General features: G+C 42.2%; 1 protein-coding gene across 5 annotated transcripts in view; it reads left to right on the top strand.

The window, feature by feature from the left end:
• Positions 1-13,019, top strand: part of ltk (leukocyte receptor tyrosine kinase) — a 252,845-nt gene that overhangs the window by 164,891 nt on the left and 74,935 nt on the right. For all 5 annotated transcript variants that reach the window (XM_063052657.1, XM_063052650.1, XM_063052662.1 and 2 more), the window contains 5 exons: positions 1,180-1,263; positions 3,801-3,975; positions 4,994-5,144; positions 10,992-11,123; positions 12,320-12,476. In XM_063052657.1, coding sequence (XP_062908727.1) covers positions 1,180-1,263; positions 3,801-3,975; positions 4,994-5,144; positions 10,992-11,123; positions 12,320-12,476 — 699 coding nt within the window. The remainder of the gene's footprint in view (positions 1-1,179; positions 1,264-3,800; positions 3,976-4,993; positions 5,145-10,991; positions 11,124-12,319; positions 12,477-13,019) is intronic.

The raw sequence follows: 13,019 nt of genomic DNA, 5'->3' as shown, positions 1-13,019 counted from the left end.
ACAGTGAGACCTGTCCCCATGCTCTTTATTAATAGCTAACTCACATTACTGATCACGTGGAACACAACCTACACTAATAAACAGATTTTATTAATTGCAGGGAAACCATCCATGCAGTATTTGTTGGTGAATTAATTCCAGTGTTAATAACAAGAACCCCCTCCACACCCCATGTCATGTTGTCTATCCACACAATCAATATCAATAAGATGATTCCATATCAATAATAATCCCTATAAACTATTATTAAATAGATTTCATTACTGACAGGAAAGTCATCTACTAAATCATTATTAATAATATTGCTAACTCATCCCTCTGCTTATATGGCAAAATCTTTTTTGAGTAGATGTATTTTGGCTCTTTTTTTCATCAGCATTAATAGCCCATCAACAATAACATTTGAAGCCACAATATTAGATTATAGAAGTAAACAAATCACTGCTCTCTTTATTGGTAAATTTGGTAAATGGACTTACTATTGTTGCTTGTATTGAAATACAATGGAAAACTTTCAACATTACCTCATATCCACACATTATAACTGAACATTGAATGAAGTGTCGCAGTTAAAGAGAGAGTGCAGTGCAGGCAGACAATAAGGTGCAAGGCCATAATGAGGTTATCTCCCCACTATCTCTTGCCATCCCCTGCACCCTCAACTAACGGAACTTACCTGTTTCCTTGCCTAGCATCCAGCTCTGGAAAGTCCAAAGTTATCGTCTTTAATCCCAAACAGAAAGAATTTCATCCAGTCCATTCTACTTCCCTCAAACACTTCCTCTGCAGCTCATTCCACATTAATGCCACTGTTTGTGTAAAAGAAAACTTGCACCTTGACTTTCTCTTAAATTTTTCCCTTTACAGTGTCACCGCAAACCCATTTGTACTGCACTCATTGCTTGTGATATTGAAGAAACTGACATTAACTACACTCATTTGTGAAGCCACATCAGTAGGATGAGTTTAATAATTTGGAGTTTAGATTAGAACAGCAGTGATATAATTGAAGGTGAAAATAGAACATGCTTGATGGGCTGAATGGCCTGTGTGTGAACTAAGGTCAAGATATTTGGCTGTAGTTATCAGCTTCATGCATCACCATTGTATATCAGCTACAGGTCAGTTCCTTAAAGTGCTCTATTATTCTGTATAAGACTGCCTTTGTTGTCTTCACAGAGACGGAATCAGTGACATTGGAGAGTGACTCCATGCACCACCATGAACATCTTCCATTTCCAATGTCAGACATCACTCCATCAGGTAATAATACTGAGAAATGTATACAAAATGAGTTTGTACTAATTGCAGCAACCACCAGTGGTTAATTTAACCAAAGGTTAATATGCAATTCTGTGAATATCAGAGGTGCTGTGGAGTTTTGCAGAGACTGGCTTTTCTCAGCAGGAGTTGCTGACCAGTGATCACAGATACTATTTGGACACCATTAGTTATTATGCACGTTCTGTTCCATTATGTGGTGCTGCATGTCTGTAATCCTCTCATTATCTGTTTAATATACACAGATCAATAATCTGTGTTGTGTACAGAATGTACTGGGTCCACATTTAATTGAGTTATACGGAATGAGCTGCCAGGGTAAATAGTTGAGGCAGGTATGATAATGATATTTGGACAGGTACATGGGTAGGCAAGGCTTTGAGGGATATATGCCAAACTCAGGCAAACAGAACTAGTTTAGAGGGACAAGTTTGGGATGAAAGGCCTTTATTCCGTGTGTGTATTACTCTGCAACTTCATTATCATAGTTACCTGGTTTATCAAGTTAATGTTTGACTTTACCCCGTACACTGCTATATACTGTACAGTATATACGAACTGAGATCATGTCCTGTTCCCAAATTTGCCGTGTTCAATGAGCAACAGCGGCCTCTGTTTAGTGTTTATTATTCTTACCCTTGTGTCTTCAAATTCTTTATCACTCTGAAACTCTGATCATCCTCCCGCTCTGCAGTCCTCCAACATTTTTCTGAACAGGTTGTGGTGAGATCACTTCTCCCATCATCATCCACTGTACTGTCATAATGAACACAATGCTCTTGTATTCAGTTGTTCAAGCCAAGCTTTGCAATTTCCTGATATATAAATATTACACACACACACACACACACACACACACACACACACACACCTTCTACGTTTGACTTTTTTAAAAGCAACTCACTTGTTCTAATGAAAGGTTACTGTCCTACCAGAAACATTGCTTGGAATATTGTCTTTGTTTAAACACAACACGGTTTACAGCCAGTTACAGGTATCGATTTAAAGTGGCGATTGGATGACCATCACCGTCCCTGATGAAGATGCAGAGTTTGTTATTGCTACATCAGTTAAAATCGATACCTGTACCCAACCGGAAGCCCAAGGAGAGTTTATTTGTCACATATGCTGGGAAAGCACTAGATCCTCTTTCATTGTCTCTGTTTCTTTCCCTCGAGATGCTTCCGGATCTGTTGAGTCTTTCTACTTTTATTTCAGTTTTCCAGGGTCTGCAGTTTTTTTAACCTTTTGATTGGTGCTTAGCTTGCAGTCACTTATTTTCCAGAACTGCCTAACTTTCTCCATATCGTGTTTCCATATGCCTTGCTCACCTTGTTTGCCAACAAAAAATTCTGTTCCCCTTCTTTTTTGTTTTGAGTATTTACAGATGACAACAAAGTTGGTGGTACAGTGGATGGTGAAGAAGGTTTCTAAGATTACAATGGATTATTACTCAACTCTGAGCATGGGCGGAGGAATAGTGGATGGAACTTAATTCAGCCAAGTGCAAAGTGAAACATTTTGGAAAGTGAAACCAGGGCAGGGCATACACAATGAATGACAGAATCCTGGGGAGTGTTGTTGAACATAGGAACTTAGGGGTACAGTTATTAAGTTTGCTGCAAGTGATGATAGTGAAGAAGACATATGGCATGATTACCTTTACTGGCCATAGAACTGAGTACAAGAATTGGGATGCCATGGAACAATTGTACAAAATGTTAGTTAGACCTCACTTGGAGTAGACTCAGATTAAGATTTATTTATCATGTGTACATTGAAACAGTGAAATGTGTGAACAACTAACACACACAAGGGTGTGCTGGAGGTAGCCCACAAGTGTTGCCACATGTTATGGCACTAACATAGCCTGCCTACAGTACTCAGCAGAACAACATAGGACACAGTAAAAAGAACACAACAAGCACCAATCAACAACAGCAAAACAAGCCCCTTTCCTCCTTCCCATACATTCACTGTGAGCATATTCATTTGTCTCCCTTAAAAATCTCTTAAACATCGCTACCTTATCTGAGTTATGTTTCCTATGAACGTATCAAAGCGGCAGGGCCCAGATTCAAGAGTGGGGAATGACCCACGGTTTGGCCGATTTAAGCAGATTGAAAAGGTCAGGGTGCTGGGGGACGAGCCGACGTTCAGCCGAGTTACTCGTCGCTGAGCTGAACTGAGGCTGTGCCCTGCAACTGACGGCCTCCTGGATCAGTGGCTGTGGACTCACTTTTGTGAAATTCAGTTCTCAATATCATTTGCTTATTTTTATTGTTTTGCACAATTAGCTTTCTCTCCCCACCCCCCGTGCACTGGGTGTTTGACGGTCTTCTGTTTATGAATGAGTTGGATTGGGTTTCCTTGTTTTGTGGCTGCCCGTAAGGAGAGGAATCTTGAGGTTGTGCATAGTATACGTATTTTGATATTAAATGTACTCCTGTGAACTTTGTGAACAAAGCATGTGGTTATGGATGGCTGTGTGAAAAACAATGTACCTCATCCCACTGCAGACTCCTCTGACATGGCTTGGCTCTTCACATCCTGTGGGGCAAGTGGTCCAAACGGCCCCACCCAGGCGCAGTGCAACAATGCCTACCGTCACTCGAACGTCTCCGTGGGGATCGAGCCAGAAGGGCCTCTCAAGGGCATCCAGATGTGGCGAGTGCCAGCAACCAACAAATATGTGTAAGCAGAACCATCTCTGATGTTGGCACAGGTATGTGGGGTTACTGAGGCAGGATCAGGCTAACGTGATCTGGGACAAGGAGTGAGTGGACTTCCCAGCCAGAGACTGCTGGTCTTATTGAATTCTGAATCCTGCAGATCCTGTTTAATCCTTTCATCCCAGTCATAGAATCATAATGGAACGCTACAGCATAGAAACAGGCCTTTCAGCCCATCTGGACCATGCTGTACAGTTATTGTGCCTAGTCCCATAGACCCACACCTGGACCATAGCCCTCCCATCCATGTACTTATCCAAACTTCTCATAACTGTTGAATTGAGCCCACATCCACCACTTCCACTGACAACTAAGTTCCACACTTGCAGCACCCTCTGAATGAAGAAACTCCCCCTCAGGTTCCCCTCAAATATTTCACTTTTTACCCTTAAGGTTAACTGGTCATTGTAAGTTGTCCTGTGATTAGGTTAGCATTAGATTGGCGTATTAGCTGAGTGGTGTGACTCAAAGGGCCAGAAAAGCCCACTCCACTCTGTATGTCAATAAATAAATAAAATTTAACCTATGACCTCTTAAAAATAAGCCCTTCAACGTCTTTCACCTCTAACCCTAAAACTATATGTTCTACTTTTTGATTCCTCAACCCTGCAAAGAGACCACTCACCCTCTCTATGCTCCATACGATTTTATATACGTCTCTGAGATCACTCTTCAGTCTCCCCTGCTTCAATGAGTAAAGGCCCTGTCTGTCTAAGCTCTCCTTATGACTCAGTCCAAGTCCTGGCAACAGTCCAGTAGATCTTTCTTGTACTCTTTCCAATTTAACCACATCTTTCCGACAACAGGGTGGTCAAAATTGAACACATATTTGAATACTGGCTTTACCAATGATACCTGTTACTTCCAAGTGTAGTTCTAACAGGATTAAGCCAGTAGTGGAAGTGCCCAGTCCAGCAAGCCTGAATGGTTAGTCCCAGCTTCCTGATCTCATTAGTCCTTCTCCAATCCCTCTTCTCCAGTCTGTTCGCTTATGGAGCAGCAGGGGGCAAAGGTGCCCGGAACAGCAACAAGAGGTCACATGGGATCATCATTTCAGCCATCTTTCATCTGAAGAAGGATGAACTTCTTTATATCCTCATTGGACAGCAAGGAGAGGACGCTTGCCCTGGGGTAAGTGGATGGTCTTTCATACCAGATGCATCAGAGCAACCGGCTGTTGCAAGCAACCGAATGTGTTACTCACAGAGGGTATGCATCAAGAGCAGGAAGGTGAGCAGATCACCCCATTAAGGCACTGGGATGAAGCATTAGGTCTGAATAGGATCCAGAGAAAATATATAAAACCTGCGGGTGCTGATTCAGGGTTACTTATCACATGTTTAGCAGAACATTCCGTGGAAAGCGTCATTTGCATTTACAACCAACACACCTAGGGATGCAACAAATTCCAGTGCAAATTCCCCGCAGTAACACAATCTCAGGGTTGTATGTGGTGACGTGTACGTATGCTGATAATAAATTTTACTTTGAACTTTGAACTGACGTAGCATGCTCACAATGCTTGACAGAACAACATGGAACAACAGCAAAACAAGTCCCACTTCCCTCCCTCCCACTTTCCCTCTCCACCCCCCCATCTCACCCTCACACGTGGAATGTCCTCCAAATCCTGGACAGCCTCTAGTCTTCAAGCTTCAGCCATCGGGCTTTGATTTCCAAACTTCTGATCAACCTTTGGGCTCCAGTCTTCAGTATCAAGCCCTGGACTAGCCAATGACAGGACACCGAATTTCAGGCTCGAACTCCAGGTGCGTAGACTGACTGGCCCTCATGTCTCCTGCTTTCATGGACGTTCAGTTCAGGTACAGACAGACATCAAAGGATGTCTTTCATCACCATTCCATGCTGTTGACCTTCGAGTGCGGAGCGAAGATGTAGACTCCAGATGTCCTTCATTCCATGTCCACATTGCTCGTCTTCAAGGTTAGAGCTGAGACTTTGACTCCAGATGTCCTTTGTCACCTACCCACATCTCTGACCTTTGAACCTGGAGTGGAGGTCAGACCTCTAACTCCTCCACATCCCTGTGCCTAAACCTTAGTCTGAAGTCTAACTTCCCCACATCACTGTCTCTAAATTCTAACCTGATCCCTAACTCGCCTTGTTTCCAAAACCATCCCTACAAACTTAGAAAACCACTAAGCCTAAAGCACGATCTCGACAGAGATGCCAGCTCAGCACTTGCTGGAGTAGAACATAGAAGAGTACAGCGGAGGAACACGCCCTTCTGCCCACAATGTTGTGCTTAACTAATTATTACTTTATGTCTAATTACATGAATCCCTTCTGACTGCGCATGGGCCATATCCCTCCATTCCCTGCACATTCATGTGCCTATCTAAGGGCTGCTTAAATGATTCTGTCATATCTGCCACCACTACCAGTCTTGGTAGCACATTCCCGGCACCCAGCCAAGTAAAAAAGAACTTCCCCCCTCAGCTGTAACACATGCCCTCTGGTATTGCACGCTTTGACCCTGGGAAAAATAATACCGTTTATCCACTCTATCTGTGCCTTGCATAATCTTATGAACCTCAGCCTCCTCTGCTCCAGAGAAAAGGACACAAATGTTCCCAACCCAAGATTATCCAGCCTCTCGCAATAGCTCATGCCTTCTAATTGAGGCGGCATCCTAGTAAACCTCTTCTGCATCTTCTCCAAAACCTCCACATCCTTCCTAAAACAGGGTGACCAGAATTGAATGCAATACTCCAGATGCAGCCTAACTAGAGTTTCAAAATCTGGAACTAAAACTGAAATGCTGAAAGAACTCAGCCAACTCTGAGAAGGAAGGGTCATTAATCCAAAACATGAGCAGGTTCTGCTAATTTGTCTAATATTTCTATTTCTGAAAGGACTCAGGCTTAATTGTGATTTGCTATCTTGCTTTGTCGGCAGTGAGGTCGGTAGTGTGTGGCTGATGGGAGCACTCAGGTTATTCGGTGCCCTTAGCTATTTGGTCAGAGATTGCCATGGATTATTGTAGCAAATTCATTGCACTTCCCTCCTCCTGATTTCAGGATCCTCGTATCAAGAACTTCTCCTCATTCAGGATCGATGTATCGTTGTATCATTAACGCCTCCTCATTCAGAATTCATGTACTACTGACTGATGAATGGCAATCAAACTCATCTCACTTAAAGCTGAAGCACAATCTACAGCCTGATGTTTCTGCTCTGGGTCATTTTAAACAAACCGCATCACTTTTTTTTCTGTGAAATGATTCAAGGTTTTCTCCAGAGAGCCTAAGTAGAGCATTTTGAATATTCAACAGAAGAGCTTCAAGGTCCTGAAGTCTTGAAGTTCACAGTTTTAAACTTCTTGTCCTTGATTTTGTATCCCTCAATGGGTTTACTTACCCTTTTGAGAAGTTACCTTGCCTTCTTTTGCCCTGTGCATCCACGATTTTAATCACTCTGGATTGATGGCTGAGCTAAGACTATCCACTGTAAGTGGTGCACAGTTACGTGTATTGAATATACATCCTATAAAGTTCAATGGATAGACAGTGTTGGGGTGTAGGGGTCTTTGGACTTTATCTTCAGACTTCACAATCTTCCTAGTCTCCACACATTTTCCCTGATGACATTGTGAATTGGTTCTCTGTTGATAAATCCCTGAGACTGTGTCAGCAGGGCTGGGTGTGAGATAGCCAGTGTGGAGTAGGGCAGACAAGACACCAGATGGGACTGGACTCGTCCAAAGTCCCTATGTTGTGCACAAAGCGCACGGTCATTGAGATCAGGAGTGAAGCAAAGAAATAAAAGCAGAAAATGTTGGAAACATCTGAAAGTCAGGCAGTAGCACCGTGGAGGGAGAAACAGAGTTTATGTTTCCAGTCAGAGACCTGTTTTCGTTTAACTTTTACAGTTATGACAAGGGTCTCCGACTGGAAACATTAACTCTGTTTCTCATAATTAGATAGGTGAGTTGCTGGGCTGTTCTACGCTGGCTGTATCTCCAAATAAGTAAACTATAACACAGATAGGACATTCAGTCCATCTAATCTAGACTAGATTTCAAAGTAACCCACCAATCCCATTGCCTCATTTATTTTCCAATATTCTCTTCCTAAACCTCCCCAGATTCCACCATTCACCCACACAAGGGGAAACCTGCAGCAATTTTCAGATGGCTGCAGAATTGAACCTGGGCCAGTGATGCTGCAATAGCATTTTGCTAACCGCTCCGATCTTCAGAAAACAGAAAATAAAACAGAGCACCCAGAAAAGAAAAAGCCATGCAGGAGAACATGCAAACTCCAAACAAACAGCATTGGAGGTCAGGGTGAGACCCACTTTGCCGGAGTGGAGGGGGAGCTGAGGTATTGATAGGACCGAGTGAATATCTCTGACAGGGTGAATCCAAGTTCACACAGGTCATAGGGCCATACAGAGATGAGCCCTTCAGATCAGCTGGTCCACGCTGACCAAGTTGCCCATCTGAGTAAATTCCAGTTGTGCATTTGACCAATTTCCTTATCAGCCTCTCCTTTGTGCTTTTTAAATGTTATTTATTTATTTGGAGCACCACTGTTGGCGTAACAGTTAGTAAAACACGATTTAAGTGCCAGCATACCCGGGTTCAATCCCACCACTGTACGTAGGGAGCTTGTAAATTCTCTGCACGATGACAGGGGCTCCTCAACCACCCTGGGCAGCAAGTTCTAGGCACCACCACTCACCCTGTAAACAAACATTTGCCCCACACCTCTCTTTTAACTTATCCCCTCTCACCTTAAGTGCATGCCCTCTTATATCAGATATTTTGACCTGGGAAAAAGATATCAGTCTCTACTCTGTCTATGCCTCTTATAACCCTTAATTTAAGATTTTTTATTTATTGGGATACGGGGCAAATAGGCCCTCCCGGCCCCTCAATCGGTGCTGCCCAGCCACCCCCGATTTAACACTAGCCCAATCACAGGACAATTTACAATGAGCAATTAATCTATCAACTGGTACAGTTTTGGATGGTGGGAGGAAACCAGAGCACCCGGAGGAAATCCACATGGTCACGGGGTGAACATACAAACTCCTTACAGATGGCGTCGGGAATTGAACCCGAGTCACTGGTACTGTAGAGCGTTGTGCTAACCACGTTGTGCTCGCCGCCCTTATCTTATAAACTCCTATCAAGTCAATCCTCAGTCTCTCCTGCTTCAGAGAAAACAACCCAAGTTTATTCAACCTTTCCTTATGCCCCAAGCAGTATCCTGGTAAATCTCTTCTGCTCCCTCTGCAAACCCTCCATGTGCATCCTATAATGAGCCTCTCATTCCTCTAATAGTTGTCCTTCAGGTTCCTATTGTCTCTCACTTCTCGCCCTAAAACTATGTCTCCTAGTTCTCAATTCCCCAACTTTGGGGGGCCAGAGAGGGGGGAAGATGTTGCATTCACCCTACCTCTGCCCCTTATGATTCTATACACTTCTATAGTATCCCCCTCCATTCTCCTACAGTCCAGTGAGTAAACGCCCAACCCACTCAACCCCTCTCCATAACTCAGCCCCTCGTAGATCTCCTCCGCATCCTTTCCAGCTTAATGGCATTGTTCCTAAAGCAGGGTGATGAAAACTAACACAGTAGTCACCAATATCTTGTTAAAAAATAATCAGAATATTTGCAGAGCCTCATGGTGAATAATTCATGAAGGGAGTTAGAGGATAAAGAGGCATTTAAAAACTGTGAAATACAGGTCAAAGCTCCTCCTGAAACCAAACAGAAAATGCTGAAAATGCCCAAAAGATCAGGTAGTGTCTGTGGAGAGAGTAAAACAGAGTCAACATTACAATAGGTATATTTAATGTTAGAGAAATGCACATAATATACATCCTGAAATTCTTTTTCTTCACAAACATCCACGAAAACAGAGGAGTGCCCCAAAGAATGGGTAAGCTTGCAGTGGAATTACTGGAGAAACATTTGAGTCAGATAATATTTCAGTGACTTTATTCCATGTGAAGTTAGGAAAATGTTTCTATAAACGAAGTGTATGTAATTAATAATCAGCAATTGATGTTCAATCAGATACTTTTAAGCCTGAGGTTGGTAGATTTTTGATAAAAAGTTGTATCAGAGAAATGGGGGTAAAAGCAAATGTAGGAGTTGAATCAGAGATCAGCACTAATTTCAGTGAAGAGTGAAATAGTCTAAAAGGCCTATTAGAAACATAGAAACATAGAAAATAGGTGCAGGAGTAGGCCATTCGGCCCTTCGAGCCTGTACCGCCATTCAGTATAATTATGACTGATCATCCAACTCAGAACCCTGTATCTGCGTTCTCTCCATACCCCCTGATCCCTTTAGCCACAAGGGCCTTATCTAACTCCCTCTTAAATATAGCCAATGAACTGGCCTCAACTGTTTCCTGGGGCAGAGAATTCCACAGATTCACCACTCTCTGTGTGAAGAAGTTTTTCCTCATCTCGGTCCTAAAAGGCTTCCCCTTTATCCTCAAACTGTGACCCCTCGTTCTGGACTTCCCCAACATCGGGAACAATCTTCCTGCATCTAGCCTGTCCAATCCCTTTAGAATTTTATATGTTTCAATCAGATTCCCCCCTCAATCTTCTAAATTCCAGAGAGTATAAGCCTAGTTGATCCAGTCTTTCATCATATGAAAGTCCTGCCATCCCAGGAATCAATCTGGTGAACCTTCTTTGTACTCCCTCTATGGCAAGGATGTCTTTCCTCTGATTAGGAGACCAAAACTGCACACAATACTCCAGGTGTAGTCTCACCAAGGCCTTGTACAACTGCAGTAGCACCTCCTGTAGTAGTATTCCTGTTCTTCTGTGACTATGTAACCTGTCAACATATCCTTTTGCATTTGTTCCTTCATATTTACATAGTTTCCACTTATTAGATGATATTAAGAGCAAGCTACAATCTATAGAATGGCTGAGCGTGCCCAGCAAGGTCTTGAAGCTAATAACATCTCTGCTTCTCTCTTCAGAAAGACCAAGTGACTCAGAAGATCTGCTTGGGAGAATCTTCCATCATTGAAGATGACTACAACAATAATAAAGCCATGTTAGAATGGGCAGGAGGTGGAGGTGGAGGTGGTGGAGCAACATACATTTTTAAGGTATACAAACTCTTTTGAGATAGACAACTAGATGTTTGCACACTCATGCACATGTTAATGAGAACATCACATGTATTTAAATGAGCATTCATAACTGCCACAAAAGTCTTTAGTTGGGAAATTGAAGAGAAGTCCCTCGTCTCCATCAAAATCTCTGCGGTATCGGGTACCTGATGTTATTGGGGATTTTCTTTCACAAATCAAAGACAGATTAGAGTTCAGTTTCAAGTGCCCAAGTACATGTATGCACAGGTGTAATGGAAAACTTGGAGTAGCATCACAGGCACAGTATTCACAAGAAAAATATTAATTGATCACAAATTATGCAAGGGTGAACACAATTATAGTGAAAAAAGCAGAGTCCATTGTATGCAAACCCATGAAATTTAGAAGCATCTCTGACAGTACAGCTCTTATTCAGTAATGTACTAACAAGATGGACGGTCACGATCTTTTCCCTAGGATTGTGGAGTCCAAAACTAGAGGGCACAGATGCAAGGTAAGAGGGAGAGAGAGATTTATCTTTTTATCTCTTTTTCAATATTTTTATTAATTTCTACATAGAAGAATACAGAGTACAAGAATATATAAGTCAAAAAAAGAAAATAATACCAAATACATTATATTTGAATCACACTTGCGATCTCATTACCCTATATTCATGTAAATTAAATTAAATCGTAATATTGAAATATGATAATTTATTATACAAAAAAAGAATCTAAGCCGACTACCAAGATCGAAGCTGTTTGGTAAAGAAAGAAAAAAGGAAAAAAAAACCTTATCATATAGTGAAATATGTTATTAGCCAACATCTGTACTTTAACAGCAAATCAAAGGCTTTGAAAAGAGATTTTTTAAAAGGGATTTTTTGAAAGACTTTTTACACAGAGAATAGTGAGTACCTGGAATGTGCTTCCAGAAGAAGTCATCAAAGTGTGGACAGCTGAAATATTTTAGAGGCATTTGGATAGGTACATCCATGGAAGGGAGGGGCTTGGAGGGATTACAGGCAACTCGAATTAGCAGGAAGGATGCTGTGGTCAGCATGGAGAAGGCCTGTTTCTATACTGTATTACCCTATATGACTCTAAGATTACACAATTACTATGTTTTGAAGCTACATCCAAGTACTAGAACACTTCTGCAGAACAAAATATTTACGTGAAACAATTGAACTCTGTCACTTTATTCAGATGGAGAATGGCATCCAAGTGCCATTGCTCATTGCGGCAGGTGGGGGAGGAAAGGCGTACCTGGAAGACCCAAATTACTCGATGGATGTCCATCGAATGGAACAATATGAAAATGATACATCAGTGCCTGGATACAATGGCCAAGTAGGGGCAGCAGGTCAGTGAGAGGAAAGAAATAGGTCGAGACGTCTCATTAGCGTGTTATGAAAATTTTGGTAATCTCTTGTTCTTCGAATCTCTGCTGTAGGTTTTGTCACACACTTTTCAAACATAACCCTATTCAAACATAACGCTATAGCCAAAGCCGGACCTATTTTGTAGGGACAAATGTGTTGGCCTTACTTTGTTTTTGTTTGTTGTTCTCATGATCAGCAACTGGTAACAAGATGTTGATATGAGAGCAACACTGAAAAGGCCACATTTATTGGCCATTCGTGACCTTAAAAATTTCAAAAACTGCGCGCACAGATTTTTTAGGTAAAGGTGGGGAGAAGTCCAACAATGTAGAGGACTGTGTGACTGTGCTGGTGGGGAACAGGTCTCCCTCAGTGTAACCCACTGGAGACAGTAGTGACTGGGGTGGGAACAGGTCTGTCAGTGTGAAACACTGGGGGAACAGACCAGTAGGGACAAGTCTATCTCAGAGTAATACTGGAGGGAAGAGTACTGATGGGAACAGTTCTATCACTGGGCTAAAAAG

Source organism: Mobula hypostoma, chromosome 1, assembly GCF_963921235.1.
Source record: "Mobula hypostoma chromosome 1, sMobHyp1.1, whole genome shotgun sequence".
NCBI classification, from domain to species: Eukaryota; Metazoa; Chordata; class Chondrichthyes; order Myliobatiformes; family Myliobatidae; genus Mobula; species Mobula hypostoma.
The sequence above is the reverse complement of the archived record's forward strand: the minus strand, read 5'-3'. Positions and strand labels throughout refer to the sequence as shown.